The sequence below is a fragment of the Choristoneura fumiferana genome, chromosome 23 (genome assembly GCF_025370935.1).
Source record: "Choristoneura fumiferana chromosome 23, NRCan_CFum_1, whole genome shotgun sequence".
Classification (NCBI taxonomy): Eukaryota; Metazoa; Arthropoda; class Insecta; order Lepidoptera; family Tortricidae; genus Choristoneura; species Choristoneura fumiferana.
Genome location: NC_133494.1, coordinates 19,572,009 through 19,593,690, shown reverse-complemented (window position 1 = coordinate 19,593,690; position 21,682 = coordinate 19,572,009). Strand labels below are relative to the sequence as shown.

The 21,682-nt window shown below is 39.9% G+C and overlaps 2 protein-coding genes across 3 annotated transcripts; one reads left to right on the top strand and one right to left on the bottom strand.

Annotated features, from left to right (window-relative positions):
• Positions 1-822: 822 nt before the first annotated feature.
• Mlf (myeloid leukemia factor) lies at positions 823-15,607 on the top strand. 2 transcript variants are annotated; one of them, XM_074106045.1, is made up of 7 exons: positions 823-1,081; positions 2,571-2,734; positions 3,598-3,686; positions 4,447-4,549; positions 6,450-6,570; positions 7,299-7,410; positions 13,002-15,607. In XM_074106045.1, the coding sequence occupies exons 1-7, from the start codon at positions 1,029-1,031 to the stop codon at positions 13,119-13,121; spliced, it is 762 nt and encodes a 253-aa protein (XP_073962146.1). In that variant the 5' UTR covers positions 823-1,028; the 3' UTR covers positions 13,122-15,607. The 2 variants fall into 2 exon arrangements, with proteins under 2 accessions (XP_073962146.1, XP_073962147.1); XM_074106046.1 differs by lacking the exon at positions 13,002-15,607 and adding an exon at positions 9,976-10,057.
• On the bottom strand, positions 15,122-21,409 carry LOC141441340 (uncharacterized). Its single transcript, XM_074106047.1, has 6 exons — positions 21,234-21,409; positions 20,596-20,875; positions 19,575-19,747; positions 18,995-19,196; positions 18,430-18,589; positions 15,122-17,290 (listed from the first exon to the last, which is right to left on the bottom strand). The coding sequence occupies exons 1-6, from the start codon at positions 21,250-21,252 to the stop codon at positions 17,123-17,125; spliced, it is 1,002 nt and encodes a 333-aa protein (XP_073962148.1). The 5' UTR covers positions 21,253-21,409; the 3' UTR covers positions 15,122-17,122.
• Between the last annotated feature and the right edge of the window lie 273 nt (positions 21,410-21,682).

Sequence of the window (21,682 nt, the reverse complement as noted above, 5' to 3'; positions counted from 1 at the left end):
ATACCTCTGGCACTAACTACCCCTGGAGGTAGGATGGGTGGGACTGAACCATACCCACTGTACTGCTGTAGTAATCTACGGGTATTAGGTAAGTTAGGTTAGTTAAGTAGCTTCTTATCACAAATTACTAATATGTAGCTAGCTATACTTCTTATGCCCGAAGGGCAAGCCGCCCAGACGTTTCTCAAATCCAACTGACTGTACAACTTACAAATAGGTAAGTACCTAAATCATAAATCACTGTATCAAATGTATAGTCTTTCGCAAAAGAAATTCAGGTCATTTGCGTATTTGGTCTACTCCACGAAACAGAAAAAACCAGTTTTTTGGTGTTCCGTGGTCTACTCTACGGCAATGCTACGGCATAGCAATGCTTACTACAGCACTACGGTCACAGTATGTATGGTTCAGTCCCACCTTACCCCCAGGGGTAGTGCCAGGGGTATAGTGGGTCTGGCTGGAGGGTTTTTTGGATTTTCTGAAAACATAGACAAAAATTAAAATGATTCGATCTCTTTTTGGAACAACACTAAAAAGCTTTATTTTTCTTTGATAGTGATGTGTCATTTTTTTGTTTGTTTGAAGACACAATCGATAATATCGAGTTGAAATTTTCCAAATAATCGTCTGAAAAAGGAAACGAATACAAAACAAAAAATAAACATTTAAAGCAAATATACGTGCGTCAATTTATTTAAATTCCTTTTTCATATTATAAAAACACTTTTATAAATGTTAAGGACGATTGATTTCTTAAAATATCATGAGTTCAACTTCAAAAGTATCGATTATTAAACTGTTATTTTATTTCAATGCAACACTATCATAGTTTGACATTAGTTGTGTCGTGCGTGTTTGTGAAGTGAAATTTCGCAAACTGAAATTGCCAGATAATTCGATTTTACCAAAGCAATCGAGGATTTGTGAATTCTGTTGTTTGTGTGATCAATTATCACTTGAGAATACTGCATTTCCGGTAACAACAAATAGTAGATAAGATTGTGCTTGTGTTTTAGGAGCTTAAAATCATGTCTCTTTTCGGGTCTTTGATGGGAGATGTCGAAGATGATCCGTTTTTCGGGTAAGTGTGTATTTTTTGGTATTCTTCCGCTTGCTTACATCATTAATTAAGCAAGCAGTGCTAAAACATACTTGAGAAAACACGTTGCTCTTCACGTGCCTCAGTCACGTATTCGTGTAATTCAAAGCTTTGTGTATATAAATTGTCATTTATTGTAGGTAATTTTCGAGAATGAAATGCAACTACCCTGGGCTTGAAATCAGTATAAATTCGATAGGGATCTACTTAACTCTACATTTGAGACAAGGAATCACAATAGTTTTCCCTTTTTTCTGTTTCATATAAAGAGATGGTGAATTGTTCCAAAGGCCTTTGCACTACGTTTTTTAAATGCATGAACACAGGTGCACGGCTGTTAGATCAAATTAACTAATATAAGATAATATTTGAAATATATTGTGTAAAGAGTACAAAGATTTGATTGTGTTTGTTGTTTTTAAAAGATTAACTCAAAAACTACTGTACTCATTTTAAATATTCTTTCACCTGCAGAAAGCTTTATTCTTCGTCATAATCCCAGCCTATATACAACTCACTTAGGCACAGGCTTCCTCTCGGAATGAGACAGCTTGGACCATAGTTCCCATGTGGATGTGCGAATTTTATTTTAAGTTTTATTTATTTATTTACAACTTACAAAGTTGAAGTTGAAGTTGAAGGAAAAATGGCCTAAGCAACATTTTTGTGAAAATTTTGAGACATTGCGCAAACAACAGAGAAAAATTTACTGATTCCGAACATGTCAATGATAAAAAAATGTCACTTAGTCAATTTCTCCTTTTAACCATTGTATGCATTCGTGCATTTGCATTTGTTTTATTCTGTATCTTAGTCTTGTTCTATCTAATTTCCATCACGCCGGGGGGTGCAAATGCACTTCCTTGCACCCCCTCCCGGCACCCATCAAGGGTATCATTGTCCTTATGTGTCAATCAACTTTTTAGTGTTGTTATTCTGTTCCGTTAGTCAGGAGACATCACTGATACACTGTATACTATTAGCATGCTTAGGATATGAGCTACGAAAGAATTGCCTTAAAACTGTCACTTTTTTTTTTATTTAACTGGCAAACAAGCAAGTGGGTCTCCTGATGGTAAGAGATCACCACCGCCCATAAACATCTGCAACGCCAGGGGTATTGCAGATGCGTTGCCTACCTAGAGGCCTAAGATGGGATACCTCAAGTGCCAGTAATTTCACCGGATGTCTTACTCTCCATGCCAAAACACAACAGTGCAAGCACTGCTGCTTCACGGCAGTATTAGCGAGCAAGATGGTGGTAGCAATTCGGGTGGACCTTTCAGAAGGTCCAACCACCTGCAAAAACCCTAACTTTCCTAACTTTAAGTCGATTTGTACTTGTACCCCATATAATCTTACTTTAAGTAACTCAGGAAATGTTACCATGGCAATAAGCTACACTAAAAAGTTGACTGTACCCTAACGTGTCCATAATTAGTGCCATTATCCTATGATGGTGTATGTGCAGGTCCCACATGCGCCACATGCGTCACATGAACAACATGATGAACTCGTTGTTCTCGGACCCGTTCGGCATGCTGGGCGCGCCCATGTCTCTGATGCCGCGCCCCGCCGGTATGGGCATGATGCCATTCATGCCGCAGATGCCTCAGATGAACCGGCTGTTCTCTGGTGAGTTACTTTTTGAAGAACCTTTTATATTTTTCTCTGTCTAACCTTGAATTTCAAATCTTTTTAAGTGTGTAAAAGTAGCTTAAAACTTATCTCTCTGTTCAATATATGCATTGTCAATCTTTAATTTATAAAAAAAATAAAGAACAGTAAAATACCGTATTTATGTCGCGTAATTTCCGCGCTTATGGTGGGTGAGTCATATTGATACAGCCTATGGTACGGTCGGTCAGTTCCCTGACTTATGTATCCACTTTTTCATACCTACTATGTAGTTGTAAAGAACAGTGGATGGATACTTATGTTAGAGCACCGACTGTAGGTAATTGCAACAGTGAATTAATGCGCAGCAGCAGCGGCGGCCTTCCCATTGCGAGGCTCCGGGCGGCAGGTCTTTGCGAGGCCCTTTGTCCTTCGTCAAAGAATAGATAATAGTTCAAGCAGCCTTCGTGAAAAGTATGTGATGCGAAAATATAGTTAAAATATCTATATTTTCAAATTTGCTTGGGTTGTTGCGCGAGGCCCCTGCAAGAGCAAGGCCCCGGGCGAGCCCAGTTCGCCACCCCCTAAGACCGCCACTACGCAGCAGTACAAATTAAGGTATCGCAGGGGACTGAGCGATGCGCGAGGCGGGCGGGGCCAGCGTAAATGCGACTGTCACGCCACATACGCAGAATGTAACGGTCAGCGCTACACTTTCGTGCTACGGAACTCGGGGTGACAATCTTCGACGTGGTTCTTAGTTTTAGTCCGAGCAAGGCTCGGTCGTCCAGGCACTAGTATATTATGCGCTGAAAAGTATTAGAGAATATTTTCTTAATTATTGTTTTCTTTGATTGAAGCAATTTAAAATTTGTCGGCAGATCTAGAGGGACACATGGGCGCTCCCGGCAGCTCATTCAGCAGCAGCACCGTTGTCATGTCGTCCAGCGGACCCAATGGAAAGCCTCAGGTTAGACATCTATCTATACCAGAGATGACAACGCTTTATTGAAGAGAGAACACAAAATACATTTGTTCACAACAACACAAGACAACAACATTATTAGTGCTAGCGTGGTACACCCCGAAAAAGTTGTTTTTACATATTCCTACTATCCTACTAATATTATAAATGTGAAAGTTTGTGAGTGAGTGAGTATGTTTGTTACTTCTTCACGCTGAAACGGCTGGACGGATTTGGATGAAATTTGCCAAAAAGTTAGTTTGTAACCTGAATTAAAACATAGGATACTTTTTATCCCAATATTCCCACGGGATAGGGATAAAATCTCTAAATAACAACCGCTGGGCTTAGAGTCATGAAATTTCGTATGTAGGTAGCTGGACCTCTGGACTGGAATAACACATAGGCTACTTTTTATCCCGATGTTCCCATGGGATAGGAATAAAATCTCGAACTAATAACCGCTGGGCCGAAAGTCATGAAATTTGGTAGGTATGTGATATCTGGACATCTGGAATAACACATAGGCTACATAAAATCTCGAAATAACAACTGCTGGGTTTAGTTAGAGTGATGAAATTTGACATGGGTGTTTTAATTTAACGTCAATGAAAACCACGATGTAATTTTAGGGAATTCCCACTAGAATTTAATAAATTCCCGGAATTTCAATTCAACTGCTGTATCTAAAGATTTACGCGTGCGATGCCGCGGGTAAATGCTAGTAACTCAATAAATGAAAGTACGTAAATGTTTTGTTTGGCAGGTGTACAGTTCGTCGAGCAGCACCAAGATCGGCCCCGACGGCATCAAGGAGACGCGCAAGACTCTGGAGGACTCGCGCTCCGGCACCAAGAAGATGTCCATCGGTCAGTATCGCACGCGCACGTGACCTCGTAACAACCACAATGAGGGCTATCGTTTTTTCACTCACTAGATGGCGCACTGTTGCGTGAGGTTTTTAAGTATGGCTTTCAAAGTCTGTTATTACGGGCGTGAAAACAAAGTTTAGATTAAAAGCATATTTAATACACCTTAAAACCGTACCATAAAAATATCGAGCATGCCACAGTGTTGCATAGTCCCCGTTTTGTTCGGAAAAAAGGGAGGACAAAGGTTTCCGAAAGACAAAACTGTCTCAAAACACAGACATTCATTGCCCCGGAACGCATATTTGCCATAATTAATTTCAGATATTGCAAAATATTCATAAAATTATTCTGATTATAAATAAACCCGCGTAGCTCACCCAAAAACTATGAGATTTGACATTTCGGAGCCCTCACGCTACACTAGCGCCTCTAGTGGCGAATTCATACGCGATAGCCCTCATTGTGACTTGCAATTTTAAACTTAATGTCACCAGAAGCAGCGCAGGACCTAAAGGCGTCGATGGTACATGGTATCACACTGGCGATTTGCGGACGAGAATTCGCCACAAGCGCGTAAAGCTGGGTACTGACCAACGTTTCGAGGTGTAATGTAACATGTTACACAGCGAGCATTCATGCAGTTAGTACTTAGTGTTACGGGGAAACAAGCGAGCAACGAGCTGCTCGTTGCTCGCTTTGAGTGATCCACCCGGCTGTCGGTTATTTTGGCAAATTGTAAATTGTTACGGGTTATGATTGGTTATTTGGAGTCTTTTTTGTATTTTTTATTTCAACTCCAAATTTGTTACTTTTACGGGTATCCCGTGAAACCATATCGAAAATACAAACTGAGACATGGATGCACAGAAAAACCAGAAAAAGAGACCAAACATGAGATGAGAGCGAAACATAGATGTCGCTAGTGCTGCTGCATAAGTAGCGTAGTAGAAATAAGCAGCCTGAGATATGTATGCATAGGAAAAATTCGTGTCTAGATTCCTGTCCAGCGGTGGTGTAGGGGTTATAGCACGCAGCACGGATTGCTGAGGACCTGGGTTCGATTCCCAGCGCTGGTCTCTTTTTCTGGTTTTTCTGTGCATCCATGTCTCAGTTTGTATTTTCGAAATTGTTACGGGGTTCAGTCAGTTCGCTGTAACAAGTCTGACTTGTTAAGACTGAGTGGCTGGCGAATATGGAGCACAAGCACAAGTTTTGACGAGCAATATTACGCCGATTTTTAGAACAGCGAACATGCTCAATGCGTAACATGCTGGTCAGTACCCAGCTGAATGTTCTCACCGCGAGCACGCAACGAGTTCGGCGCAAGCACGTAATGTTTACACAGCAAGCGCGCAACGAATACGCTGCGTACTCGCGGTAAAGTCCGTGGCTGAACAGCATGCCGTCCCAATCCTAGGCGTGACGAATTCGCTGCGCGCTGGCGGTGAACTCGTTCGCTCGCCTCGCTTTTAACTCGTCCGCGAATCGCAAGTGTGATAGTGATAAGGCTTTAAACGCCCTTTGCGGCGTGTATCCATCCCAGCCTATATACGTCCCACTGCTGGGCACAGGCCTCCTCTGAGAACAAGAGGGCTTGGGCCATAGTTCCCACGCGGGCCCAGTGCGGATTGGGAACTTGACGCGCACCATTGAATTGCTTCGCAGGTTAGCGCAGGTTTCCTCACGATGTTTTCCTTCAACGCAAAGCTCGTGGTAAATTTCAAATGTAATTCCGCACATTTTACGAAAAACAACGCAGCAATTTCGAAAAACTCAGAGGTGCGAGCCGGGGCTTGAACCCACGACACTCTGCTTGAGAGGCGATAGGTCAAACCACTAGGCCACCACGGCTTCTTTGCGGCTTGTATACTGTATATTAATTTGGAGCGTATTCCAGGACATCACATCGGTGACCGCGCGCACGTGGTGGAGCGCGCGCAGAACCTGTACAGCGGCGACCGAGAGGAGACGCAGGAGTTCATCAACCTGGACGAGGACGAGGCAGACGAGTTTGACAGGTACCTGCTGTGTTGCCACACTACCAAGGACACAATAACAAACGGAATCCTAAAAACAAGAAGAAATGTCAATAACTCCACTCCAGGTTTAATGAACTAAAAATAAATTGCATTGCTCACACTAGCCAAACCTTATAATAACTAAGGATCGTCACATAAAACTACCTTGAATTTTTGTTTATTCATTATCAAGGGATAATAATAATAATAATAAATAAATAAATATCATGGGACACTTGACATGGATGCACAGAAAAACCAGAAAAAGAGACCAGCGCTGGGAATCGAACCCAGGTCCTCAGCAATCCGTGCTGCGTGCTATAACCCCTACACCACCGCTGGACAGGAATCTAGACACGATTTTTTCCTATGCATATATATCTCAGGTTGCTTATTTCTACTACGCTACTTATGCAGCAGCACTAGCGACATCTATGTTCCGCTCTCATCGAGAGACGTCACACTCTTTCGGAACCAACCGCTCACCCAGACAAGAGATGTCGCTACTAAGCAATCAAATTATGATTGGTTTTTTGGAGTCTTTTTGTATTTTTTATTTCAACTCCAAATTTGTTACTTTTACGGGTATCCCGTGAAACCACAGTAGTAGAGTGTCTAACGCCAGACTAAACAACCATAATGCCACTCGTACTATAGCCACCCGAGCATGGCTTGTTTTAGTCCCTTGTTGAACAATCTACTATTACAATGTGCTTGTCCCGTTGCAGGGAGTTCCAGGCGAAGGCGGGCGCGTTTGTGAGCGGCGGCGCGCGCGCAGCCATCGCGCCGCGCGCGCGCCTCGCCATCGAGCGCCGCGCACGCGCACGCGCACGACGCCGGGTAACTAACACTACATACTGTTTTGACCTTTCGTATGCCTTGCCCGAATCAGTCCAAAATTTAACCCTTTTCTTGGCATTGTATCATATATGATACATAGTCATCTTTTTGTATTTTTTTTAAAGTTATTTTTCCAACGAGGAGGTTTGAATTCAGTACGCTTGTTTCAACTTTCCATTAAAAGAGTTAAGGCTATATTTTTGTACTTTGATCTTTATCTGCGCTATTAATATTATTCGAAACTAAGGTGGCCAGAACGCAGGTTTTTTTTACATTCATCATACGAAAGGTTAAGAATAATCGATCAGAAGCCTTTTTTTTTTGTCAGCAGTGGTGCCATCTTGCGCAACTATCATAAGTCAATGACTCCTTCCAAATTAATTGAAAAGGCTTAAAAAAAGGAAAACTTTTATTTCGAAGACATTTCTTTGACTACTCTAGATAGTTACTCAACAGCACAAATACGGTATTTGACTATTTTGTATATGTTTTATAAATTAAAACTACACAATGCCTGTTGTCGAATAGAAAAACAATTTTTAAGCTACCTTTACAAATAACAAATTTATAAAGGTTTGAAATTCAAGATTAGACAGAGAAAGACATACTGGCATGTGACGTCACACGCCAGTATCGCCATACTTGCTGCATAGAGAAAAGCGTTTGAGAAAGAGACCGGTATATAGATTTTTCAAAAAATCACTATAAATCCAATTTTCAACCGATTTAAATTTTCTATTCGCTAAACACTATCTGTATATCTATATTTTCATAATAATATTAAGATATGGCAAAATCAGGAGTTGTCAAATACCGTATTTGGCCCACTCTTGCTCTTTTGCAGGTGGTAGGACCTTGTGCAATTGCTACCAATCTTGCTCGCTAATCCTGCGTGAAGCAGCAGTGCTTGCACTGTTGTGTTTCGGCGTGGAGAGTAAGACAGCCGGTGAAATTACTGGCACTTGAGGTATCCCATCTTAGGCCTCTAGGTTGAACGCATCTGCAATTCCCTGGTTTGCAGATGTTTATGGGCGGTGGTGATCTCTTACCATCAGGAGACCCACTTGCTCGTTTGCCATCCAGTCGTATAAAAAAAAAAAAAAACTACATACAAAATTACATATTACTGCATAAATTTGAGAACCAGATTTTTTTGCCGCTCAGTATATAAGATTGCACGCTGATCATGGTTGGATAAAATTATTATTTTTCGTGTGAAATACAATTTCTCAAAATTCAAATTCGCTTTGACATTACCTATAATAACAAAGTGTGCAGGTGACTTTTGTATGTTACATACAAAAAGCGCGTTTAGAGGTATGGTGTAAATTTACGCTACATATTTTTTTACTGGTAATTATAAGTAAAAAGGGTTGAGGACGAAATATCGTTAGATGGCGTTAGTAACATGAAGTCTGTTTGACGTTACAGTCTCGCTTGCGATTGGCTCATTTAGTTTTTAACCAATCACAAGCGTGACGCAAATGTCAAAGTTGTCAAACGGATCTCGCGATACTAGCGCCATCTAGCCTGTCACAGAAACTGTCATTGCTTGAGTGACTTTGATATTTGGTTTTAAGATATTTTATTCAAGCTTTTGGTATTTGAATGTTTCTGGACAAAGCTTCGTAGTTCCTGTAGTGTGTATAAATATGTATGAGGTATTCAGACAGCATGATTCTTGAGATTCTTTTATACTTTTCCACTATTTATTACACTGTCTCGCACTGTAGATTGTTAATTATAAATTTGCTATTTTTATTTTATTTTATGGGTGGTTGGATGTTGTCCAAAGCAAGATACGCTTAACGTTAATTAATAATTACTATTAATCACTAGTTCACAATAATCTATTATTTAACTTCACTTTGTAACGTTAGTTTTTTTTAAAATGTGAAATTTGACGTGTATAGTTCTAACAAATGAAACGGTAAAGGTGCGACTCGAACGAAGGGTTCCGACAAAAAAACTTGTATGGAAACTTTTTTTTGTTATTTTGTTGTATCGCGTCAAAGTTTGGGAATGAGGGCCCGTGACGTCACGCCGTGCTAAGAATTTAACGTAATGCGGAACTTTAACTGGCTATATCTTCATATTTTTTTGTTAAATGGACAAAGTAAAAAATAGGTGTTTAATATTTTTTTATAATCTAACTGATAGACTAAGAGGCTGTTTCAACACCCATTGATTAATTTTAATTAACGGATAAATGTGATGCTGTCTCTGTCTATTCGAACAAAACAAATAGAAACGGTATCACATTTATCAGTCAGATAAATTTAATCAATGGATGGTTAAACAGCCGCTTAGTCTATCAGTTAGATTATCAAAAAATATTGAAACACGTATTTTTTATTTTATCAAATTAACAAAAAATATGAAGATATATATAGCCAGTTAAAGTTCCTCATTACGTTAATTTATAGAAAACTAGCCCATTGCGTGTTTTGCTGGTATGATATTTTATAAATATCATGTTTTTCCATGAAAGCATCTAACATAGGTCCCAGGTATCCAGCCACCCCCCGTATATGTATATATGTATGTAGCTAGCATGTCTTGCAGCCCTAGTCGGCCCCCGCTGGCCGCGCGCCCCGCCCCGCGCCGCCCGCTCCGCGCCACTCCGAGCCCCCTCACCGGAACCAGGTAACTGACTGACACAATCAACATCATCATCATCATCAACATCATCATAACAGAGATATCGACATAACGGGGCCCCGATAGAGTGATGGTGACGCGGAATGGGTTTAAGCTGTAACAAGGCTTATCGAGCCTTGTTGATTTTCAACCTCTTCCTCAAATTTCAATTTTCGAATAGTCTGTCTTTTTCTATTCAGCAACCGTACTATTAAGACGTGCTAAAGTTCCAAATATTTTATAATTTTTGACGTTAAATGTTAAATGCGTATTCGTGCTCATACCTGGTGTTGCAGATGTTTATGGGCGGTGGTGATCTCTTACCATCAGGAGACCCATTTGCTCGTTTTCCATCCAGTCAAATAAAAAAAAAAACCTACTTACAACATAGTTCTCACAGTTCAGTGAATCAGTTATTCTTTGTAACCAGTTTTATCGTACACTTGAATCCTGTTTTACTTAACCCTCCAAGGGATCTTGAAAGCACAATCGTAAAGCCGAGTTTAGACTTGCAAGAAAAATCGTGCAAGTTGCATTACATTGCGACGCCGTAAAGCCAACGAGTTTGTAGTGGTCAATCGAGCGCCGCAATGTAATGGAACTTGCACGATTTTTCTTGCTAGTCTAAACTCGGCTTTAGTCCTACATTTCTAGCCCTATTAGCTTATTTTACAGTCCAAATTTAATGTTTTTTTTATTAAGTTCGTTTTTGTATGCATTGTTATAGGTGCCTTCTATCTTACTTTTAATAAACTTCTTTGAACATCTGTCTTTACTCCTACTATCCTCATTATCTGTCGCATCGTGAGAAAGCTGGTTGCTAGGTATCCTTTGAGCGAGCCGCCTCGCTAGGCAAGCGCGTGAGGCATGATTTTGTTCGACACAGAGTTCAAAATCGGCAATCGCATCGAAAGTGGCTGCCTCGCGAGGCGGCTCGCTTTGTGGGGACTTGGTTAATCAGATTTTTTTTATGTTTTTCGTGCTCGTAAATTTCGTATTTATGGCGGCACAGAATGTTTTTTTATACTTTTTTATCAGTTAAGAGAATCCATCAGAGAAGCTATCCGAATTAAAGTTTGTAACTTGCTCATAAAACTCCTTTTACCCGAGACTTATGAACACTTGTTGAACAATCTACTATATTTCCTCGCGGTAAAAGCTAAAAAGAAGTCGATCGGCTCTGTTCAATCAGCCGATTCGATTGACGTCTTTTTTGCTCTTATTGCTTTGACATAAACAAATAAACCTTTTTAATCAGCTTAAATCGATTCCGCGTTAATAAATCTAGAGAAACCTCAAACGATAATTCCAAGCCTCAGCTAAAAAAAAAAACATTTCAAAGCTTTCTAAACCTAATTAATTTAAAATTAACTAAAAATAGAGATTTTTAGTTGCTTTTAAACAAATACCTACATTTTGACTAAAAATGAATTATAGTATAAAATAAAATCTAATTGCTTTAAACTTAATTAAACCTATGAACGTCTGCAGAGTTTCTTATTTATTTATTTATTAAATGCAATTCACATGTCAAAAGTACAATATAGCACTAACATTATGAAACCCGGAAGGGCGCAGCATTTTTAAGAGAGAGAGAGAGAGAGAGAGAGAGAGTTTTCAAAACAATAAATTGGTATCTTAGAATTAATCTTCGTTGAATGGCGAAGCTAATTTGTTTAGTTATAGTTACTGTTTTGATGTTGATGCCCCGAATAAAATAAAATAAAATAGCTTGCGACCCTTTGGTACCCATTTGAGCCGTCCGGGCACTTTTGCGTAATAATATATATAATACATACTTCAGATTTAAATTGCCTTGTTAGACGAGAGCATTGTTGGCGAATTATGGCCAATTTCCATTGTTCGTGTTAACTTGAAATTTTGTACATGCGTAGAACTCGAGATGGAACGCAAGTGCAGACAGCAAAAAGCTAATATTATCAAAAATGTTATTTCAAAAAACTTTTTCTTCACACCGTTCATGTTCTTCATAATGACATTTAACACTACACATATAACTCGACTCAACATTGAACTGGTTGTCAAACTTATCTACCTTAATAATAAGGTATATTTTATCTCATTCATTTCCAGATATCGAAGGAGGCGTTACTACTAATAGTAATATCTCATTATATATTTAGCTGTTTATGCTGTAAATATGTTTGCTATGGTCCGCCATTTATATATTTATTTTTAGTCGTATTGCCACTTTCATTTTAGCATGTTCATTTCTTTCTGTCCAGCTTAGTTTGTGGGTGTTTTTAAAACTAATTAAGGCATGTGACATAATGAATTAATGTATAATATAAAATTAGTTATATTACCTGGGCGACACTCGGGCTGACACTCGAAAATAGAGCCTTGTAACATAACTTGTACAGTCAATTGCACACGGCCAAAGTTAAAAAATATGTGTACACGACTTTATGCACTTAACATTAAGGTCTTGTACCATCAGCCAAACATGTGGTCTACCACCCTAAAGCTGATAATCGTTTGCATGTCATAAAACAATAATGCTAATAGAGGTATCTGTCAATTTGAAAGTTCGACTTCAGCGACATATTCATTTGATAGGAACTTGATTAAAAATTGATAGACCACTTATTTGGCTGATGGTACCTATAAGTACATATTTTTGTAAGTGTCGATATCTTTGCAATTGACTGTACTTCGCGTTTTTAACGCGCCGTAGACACGCATTTTAGAAACATGCGTAGAATACGCGTTTTTCTTTCCATAGAGCAGCCATGCAACTCGCGTGAGTATCGCGTTGTATCGTTACAATTACAAACGCGTGTCGATGACTCGTTTAATAAAAAACACGGTGTGCAAAAGTCCATTACTGTTATCCCAGAGATAATGTAACGAGATTGTTGACATCTGTTGGCGTCTTGTCCACTTGCATATAGAAGTATATAATAAATAGATTGTTTGTGTCGTTGCAGGGCTTCCGTCCGCGAGGTGTACGGCGGGCCGCACCCGCAGCGCCACCGGCACCGGCACCACAAGCGGCCCGCGCCCGCAGACAACTAACAACCCCTGCTGAAACCACCGGTAACCCCTGACCATCTACCGGTGTCTGCTCCGATTCGACAGTAATTTTACTAGTGAACTGTGTTGGCTACCCTTAATTCAATAGTGTACAAAGGGCAAGTGAAACAAGCGACCCTATTGCTGCTGTGTCACTCAACAACTATGGCCGTATAGTAATCTGTAATGGCTACTAGATACAACCCAATGACAGCTAGCCTGTTTGTAATTTTGTTTACAGTTACAATTAGTAGCCTTATAAATTTTTTAATTCTTAGCTCCAACAAGATAAACGTAATCCCTACCTTACCCTAATCCGCAGCGCCCTCTTTATCTTATCTATCCTAGCAACCCTACGCTACCCTAGTTCCTTGAAGAAGTTTGATAGCGAGGAAAGTCTGGTAGCAAAAGCGACGTCCCTTGCTAGCTCACAGCTAATTATATCTACCCTTCTTTTCTATCTAGTGACAGGTAATGAAAATAAAATCTAATTTTAAAGATTGCTCCGTCAATTACCTAGTGACCGATTGTGATGGACGACAATGATGGCTTCCCTAATTCCAATTATCCCAGACGTTGAACAAGAACAGGCACTGCAAGAGCTCTTACTTAACCCGCCGAAAAAGAATACTCCGCTACCCAACTCTGGTGGTCACGGTAATGATAAACTCTGACCATCTAATGACCGTTAATGACAATACACCTGATGACAGTTATTGTGCTATTACCTTGAAATTTTCCAACAACTAGACTGGGATAAAATCTAGTTCAACAGCAATCTTTCTGTTACTGTCTATGTCTAGATTTCATGCGACTTGTGAAGTTGAAGGGTAGATTAATAACTCATTTTACTATTTGTAGTTTATTTTTAATTTAAATACTGTTATTTGTAAAGTAGGCCATGTGTTCAGAGCCTTTAGGCCAAAACATGTAGAACAATGACTGATTTTGAAAACTACCGCCCCAGGTTTTAGAAAATCATATCGATTATAAATCAAACTGTGTTCAGCCAGCCTACGCTAAAAATATTAAAGCAAAAAAGACATAATTATTTGAAAATTTTCTTTTGATTTGACAATAATAATTTAAATATCGCTTTTATTTGTGACAAAGCATGTGGTTGACAAACATGCAGTTGGCATCCTTATAATAATATGTACTCTTTTAAACGTTTCACCAACTGCGCATAAAATAAAGTAATTGTAGCGAATGAAGTGGGAATCCACTTTAAAGTTGACTAAATAATCATCAGTGAATCTGCGGTTGAAGCGTGTAGAAAGGATATTTTATTTTAAGATCTAATAAGTATACATATTATGTTGTATGTAAGAAATCCTTTGAAATCCCATTCCTAATTATATTTAGAATGCCTTTGTCATATCATCACGATCTTGTGTACGTCATGCGGCGGGTGCCTGAGAATGGTTTGATGGAATAAAATGTTTATTTATTGCTCTGTAAATGATGAAAATTGTTGATTGGCGATTTTAAGGTTATTTTATGAAATGGCTCGAAATTGTCTTTGAATAAAATGAATTTAAACCATACATTTTTGTAAACGTTCAAGAACCTTTGAGATCATATGTTATGTCATTATGTTAAGCGAGGTCACTGATTTATATTCTCCTAAAATTTAATTTTAAACCATAATTTTCATTTAAGTAGGTATCTGTTTTAATAAAATTGACTTGTGGGAGTTGTGGGGTAAACTGCTCTTACTTTGTTACTTAATAACTAACTCCCGGAAAATACATCCGTCGACTTTTGAAAAAGGAGCAATACATATTTAAAAGAAGTGAATGGAAACATGAAATCTTGTAAAGCATTTACATTAATCTAACGTGTCGTGTCGTGACGCATCAGGACAATATCGGTTCATACATTTAATTGTAATGTGGTTGCGTTTGCGTTCATATTATCTGACGCAATGTGTTATGATGACTTATGCTCTGTCTCTCTTTCCATCCCATATTAATCGTATGAATCAGATATCTATCTGACGCGACGCGTTCTCACACGTCAGACAAATGTGTGGCAGAGTTATATCATCTAAAAAAATGTGATAGAAAACCTACCTGTTGAAACGCTCTATTTTTTCCAAATAGAAAATAATAATACAATAAAATTAAACGCATGTCATCAAACAGTGCCTACTTCGAGTTAGGGCATACTCATCCATGAATCATTATTTTTGTATGAAGTTGGTGTTACGTATCGTGTCCGTAGATGTACTCATAGTTGGAGCGGTAAGTGGTTCTATCTAACTTCAAACGTTCGTTAAAAATTAATCCGGTTAATTGTTATAAAATATAAATGACTGTTGCTGCTAATGGTGTTTATTAGCACATTAAAAAGTATTCGGAATATTTTACTTCTTTATGGGTATTTCTAATTACCATTAGCACTTTTTTGAAATATTAGAAAGCTTAATTATGTCCACGGTAGTGATATTCATGATAAATACCCTTATATCCGTCCCTGTCTTATCTCAATGAGACGAAACCCGTTAAGAAAACAAAAAGATTTCATAGGAATAAAAAAAAACCGGCTCTTACCCTCTATCTTTGTTAAATCCCGCTTCACGGTTACCCCAAGGACGCGTGTTAAGCCACTTGCCGTTGCCTCAGTAATCGAGCTCCCCACCATAAATGTGTGTCTGTAGTTAACTAAAGTAAGTCACAAATCTACCATTGATAGACCATCAATTAGACGATGTATAATAAGCTTAAGAACAAGCCCTATTAAAAACGTTCTATTGTAACGTACGAAAATGTTTTACGAACGAATCGAGCGCCTCTGATTGAATCAGATGTAAATTTTTGATTCCATTATTGCTATGTTAATTCTAGTTTTAATTTACTAACTAAGACCAACTGTTTTAATGGGAAAATCACATGAGTGTCTACCGAAGATCTAGAGAAATGTTAGTATTACCTACGTAAAGTTCAAGATAAAAGTATAGTAGGGTTTATTTCAGAGTAAATAAGATGGCTGACTGGTATGAGAATGTAAAACTGTAATTAACGCGTTGCACGCAACTGACATAATGTTGAGCTTTCCATTTGTTGTGAAGTACCTACATATAGTGTCACAAATTGAATCTAGGTGTACACTAAATATGTTTACTCACACATAGCAATCCGCTCGCGCATTGGTCACTGCCGATCCTTCACACAAATGCAAAGCAGTGTGTTGTTATTGCTTATATAGACTCGAGCGTGATTTATCCCGTGAAACAAATGATAATTTGACATTCTTCATGACGGGTATGCTAACATTGCTAACCCAATCTCAAGTGTCTTTAAATAAGTTATCAAATAAGCGTAAAATATAGGTCGTAGACTAGTAAAGTTTATTAGGTTTATAACTTTTAATCAATTTGTTTATTCCCGGCTCCTTTGAGTTCGCACAAAGAAAGCGTCAACAAGCTTCCCAATAAAGTAGTTTTATTTATTTCCTTGTTACTCAGTTCGTTCTGCTTATAAAATTCCAGTTATTGTAATACAGGAATGGTAAAATATTTTTAGACATAGTATTGGTGTTAGATTTAATTAATATCTTTCGTGTGATTGCTAGGATTAAATAGTAAATTATATACCGCATATAGTGTTTTATTTAAGCCATTAAATAGATATAGGTAAGCGGTAAATGAAACCAAAATTTCTTCATCAAATAAACTGTATTACTTCAAGCAAATGCAATAAATAATAAAATCGATTAAGTAAGTTACTAAACCCGAATAAATAATAGAATCCCATTAAATCAATTAAGACTTATTCTACAAAATAATCAAATATAAACCTATCCCATCAACCAAAATTAAGAAACAAAACCATGGTTACCTATGAAAAATTATCTAAATAAACATGAATACAATAAAAATATAATGAATTTAAATAATGCAAGTAGGTACATAAGCCAAAGTATACTGAGACTAAGCTAAAAATACAACAAAGAAGCGACAAATTTAGTTGTCTTTTTTGTCAGTGGCGTCCGGCTGGTCGGCCATTTTGTGTTGGACGCCATTTTGTGTGCGTCAGAGGCTGATGCGACAGATATCTTCGTTGATCTCGAGCATTTGGTCGATGAAGGCCTGGTGTGAGATGACGTGGGCAAGTTTTTGGATTATTCGCTTCAGTTCACCCTCTTTGTAGTTCATTTGTGTGTTGCAGAGCTCTATTTCGTCGGATAACGATTGTGGAATCTGTGGAGAAATTTTTGGTGAGTTTCAATCAACTAATTTTAAATCTGAACTTCCTAAGTAATGCGCATATGTTTGTTTCTGGAGATATAGCTTGAGACCCTAAAAAGGACAAAATTAAATGGTACTTTTTATCCCGGAAAAATGTATAGTTCCTGTGGGCGTGCGATAAACGAATTCTTCGTAGACGAAGTAGCGGGCAACAGCTAGTTTAAAATAAAATGTTAAAGGTAATTCTTTTTGAGAAACATTTGAGACAAAGAGCGTGTTTTGTAAATTATAGAATTCAGTTGTTTGAAGTCATTCTTGCTAAACATTTCCTTTTGTATAGTAAAAGTGCCTCATTAAAGTCATTGTTTATTCACGATGTACGTACCTAAGCATAACATAATATGTCATTTAGTGCCACAAAGGCCAATTATGGCGTACGATGCTTTAACCTTTTCCATTTGCTTCAAAACTGTACATTAGGATTGAAATTAGTGGTTACGAACGGAACATAGGTAATTATACTGAATACAAAATGGCAAGTCATTTCGTGGAATGTGTGCCTACTTATTTGGGGTTATTGTTTGGGGTTTTGGGGCTTTGGGGTGAAAATCTGACTTTTCAAAGTTCAGTTTAAAGGTCACAATATGCGACATTACACTCATCCGAAATATTTCGTATGGTTGACAGGACTGACAAAAAACTCTGTAAAAGTTTTTCAGGAATTAATAAATGAAGTCGATGAATCCAAATCCAAACTTCCAAACTAATACATAAATGCGGTAGTAACTCTGTTTGTCCGTCTGTCTGTTACCTCTTCAAGATGAAACCGCAGAACAGATTCAAATTAAATTAGAATAGTCATAGAATAGTTTTTATCCCGGAAAATTGTATAATTCGCGCGGTATAGCGATAAACGTATTTATCACAGACTGAGTCGCGAAAAAAGCTAGTGTTTCATATCCAATGAAGAACCCCTTACAGGGAAATACTAAGTCCTAAGTATGATAATGTTCTTAGTAAAATCTGGAGAATGACTGTCAAGTCAACTATTTTCCAAGTTGTTTTTGAAGAAAGAATACAATGTGTTAATTAGTGAGGGGGGTATGTGCAAATGTGAAGAATGTCTGGTATTAAATTAGAATGCGACTTACTTCGCCGTCGTCCGCGAACACACTGAATTTGTACTTGGTCTTCCTTTTCTCGGTGCCGTTGTCGAAGAACAGCGTGAACTGGGCGTCCTTACCGCGGGCGCCCACCGGGAAGTACAGGCCGGCTGTGAGGTGGCCCTTCTGGTCGCGGGACAACAGGCTCCTGCAGAAGATACTATTATGTTATGACAGGCATTCATTTCATTTATTCATTTATTCAAGACGCCAACAGAGCAAACACATATCATTATTATATTACGTTCAATTTTAGAAGAACACATCATTTTCTGTGAGCAAGTATAGAACTGTGACCAAGTTCTTCATGGTGTTATCGAAGGAGGCTCTTCTTTCGGACTTCGGTCCCCACGCATAACAGCCTGGAGAGAGATCTCTATTGGAACCTCCTTTCACAAGGGAAAAGGTCTTTGTAGCTGACTCTTGGTGTTTGATAATGGATGTACTGTTTTCTACTTGAAATTTAGAATTTATAAAAGCTTTGGGCGTAAGATGAAGCCAGAAAACAACAATAAAGTCTTTAAGTCTCCACTTCCAAGCTCTTACAACCAACCTGAAGTTGTACACGAGGTTCCTTCGCTCTGTCACATTGACGCCGTCCAGATACGGCCGCGCAGCGAACACCAGCGATGTCTGTCGCTTGACGCTGCCGTCGCGTGTGGTTTGCTCACGCCACTCGACGTAACTCGTGTTGTGTGGGCTGAACGCGTAGCTGTACTCCTTGAGGAATTGGTCGTCGGATTGGGTGAACCAGCCTGCGAATAAAAGCTTAGATAAGTCCCAAAACTGATGATGGTAGGTTGAATAATGTCTATAATTGGACGAAGCTATCTGGGTGGATAACGGGAGACGGGAATTATTTTGACGCTCAGAGACTTTCTATCTCAGAAAAAAGAAAGTAAGGTCCCCTAACATAAGTAGGTAAGTATCCATTTTTCTATGCAACTAGTATGAAAAACTGGATACGGGACCGACTGTACCTACCTATACTTCTGTCATTGTTAATTGGGAAATGCCACAAACCAATTAGTAGGCCATTACCTAGTGATTTTAGAGACTTACCGTAAGGTCATCGACTCGAGCCGCCGCTCCACTGCGCTTTTAGGGTAAGCGGTTACCGCACTTGCACTCACCGGTGTGGGGGTATGCGGTGTCCTGCATGACGGTGACGACGCGCGGCACGTGGTAGCCGGGGTCGGCCAGCAGCAGGCCGGGCCGCCCCTCCACCCGCACCTGGACGCCCACCATAACGTGCTCCTTCTCTGCCTCGCCCACTGACGCCGGGCTCTCCCCTGCCGTCACATATCTGGAGAAGAAGGATGCTGTTAGTTTTGATTAGTCTTACGGCTGAACATTTGTAATGATGGCAGATGTAATGAGATTTTCAAAGGGTCACATAGTTTTACTCTCTTTTAAGAGCTTTGTTTTGACTTCTGACAGTCTGGCAACGTCGCTACTAAAATGTACACGGATAAGCCGCTCCTCACTCACTCAGTGGCCAACCAGCCGCCATTTTGGAAAACAATTTCCTCTAGGCGCCTACGTCCAATCATAACGATGTCATCGAACTGGCTGGAAAGTTGTCATGGATGTACCCACACGCATAAGCTGCGCACCTCACTCACAGTCGCTAACGGCCGCCATTTTAGACGACAATCTTCCCACGTCCATTCCTAAGGACGTTGTCGAACCGACTGGAAAGTAGCCATTGGCTACTAAGTTTGGTGACCTTTGGATGCTAGAAATATAGCCAAGCTTACGCCGCATTGGCGTCTCGGTGATGCAGGGCTCTTATGGTTGTTGTTAGCAGTGGCGGTCTTAGGGGGTGGCGAACAAGGCAAGGCCCGGGGCCTAGCTCTTGCAGGGGCCTCGCGAAACAACCCAAGCAAATTATAAAAAATATAGATTTTTTTAACTATATTTTCGCATCACATTACATACTTTTCACGAAGGACAAAGGGCCTCTCAAAGACCTGCCGCCGGAGCCTCTCAATGGGGTAAGGCCACCGCTGGTTGGTAGAGATTGCTCAGAAGCGATAGGCCGCCTATTGCTTACCTTGGCAAATCCATATACCTATGTTTTCTGTACTGGATACTATGTGTAGGTGTGCAATAAAGAGTTATTGTATTGTATTGTTGTTGTAAGATGCTCACCCGCGCACATCCACCACGGCCTCTTCGCACGACAGTAGCGCCGTTGCTTTCGCCAGCCCCGGGAACTGCGGGTCCAGCGCGCGCCACCGCCGTATCAGCTCGTAGGCCAAGCCCACGCACGTGTGCTTCTTGGCTCTGATGGGCGGCTTGTACATCTCATACACGTCATACAGCGGCTGCTGCTTCTTCTCAAACGCGTCGAAGAGCGAGATGAAGTTGCTGACGGAGTCATAGTTGTCTGTGACGAGGAGACGCCGAAGGGAAGCTTCCGTGCGTGTTACTACAATAAATAATAAATGTATTATTTAATGGCAGACGTTAGTTAAAATGAATATAGATAAGGTCAGGATTCAGTATTCGATGTTTATTATTTGGTAAAAACATGCAATACATAAGGCCTACAATATAATACTATAGGTGGTGTGTACCATCATGGCGTAAATATGTGGTCTACCAGCCTAAAGTTGATAATCGTTCAATAATATGTGATAGATAATGAGTATAGACGTGTCTGTCAACTTAAAAGTTCGACTTTAGCGACATATTCATTATAGACTTGTTTAAAAATTGATAGACCATTTGGCTGATGGTACATTAGGCCTAGATGATATCTTAATGTTAATAAGTAAAGTACCTACCTAAAGTTAGTTCGTTCATCTGGACCTCTGCAACGCCTGAATCAATCAAGAAGCGATCTGTATCCTCACCTAACTCCTCGTGGGTGGCGAGGGTCAGTTCCAACGGAGTCCGTTGGAGGCCCCACCGCGCGGGCGGCAGGGGCGGTCTGGTCACGTCGCGAGCGGCGGGCGCCCGCGGCCCCTGAGCGAGTCAACTCGGCCACTCGGCGCCCCAGCGGCCGACGGCGGGGGCGGCCGGCTCGGCCTCCGCGCCCCCCGCGACCCCCGCATCGTCGCGGCCCTCGTAAGCAACTTCGACGCCCGAGAGCGCCTCACGCTGCCTCTCTATCACGAATGGTGACGATGTTTCAAGCTCTACAAAGAGAAAACTACGTTAGTTGGATTTTATCACGCACTCACCTTCAGAATGGATTGTGGCTCAATTCGAGATACATTCATTTCAAAAACAA

Excerpts from the sequence above, each read along its gene's own strand:
- Mlf (XM_074106045.1), top strand. The coding sequence starts at position 1,029 with ATGTCTCTTTTCGGGTCTTTGATGGGAGATGTCGAAGATGATCCGTTT. Across the intron at positions 1,082-2,570 it reads GAAGATGATCCGTTTTTCGG|GTCCCACATGCGCCACATGC; the intron begins GTAAGTGTGTAT and ends GTGTATGTGCAG. Across the intron at positions 7,411-13,001 it reads GCGCACGCGCACGACGCCGG|GGCTTCCGTCCGCGAGGTGT; the intron begins GTAACTAACACT and ends GTGTCGTTGCAG.
- LOC141441340 (XM_074106047.1), bottom strand. Across the intron at positions 19,748-20,595 it reads GCCGTGGTGGATGTGCGCGG|ATATGTGACGGCAGGGGAGA; the intron begins GTGAGCATCTTA and ends CTTCTTCTCCAG. Across the intron at positions 17,291-18,429 it reads TGTTCGCGGACGACGGCGAA|ATTCCACAATCGTTATCCGA; the intron begins GTAAGTCGCATT and ends ATTTCTCCACAG.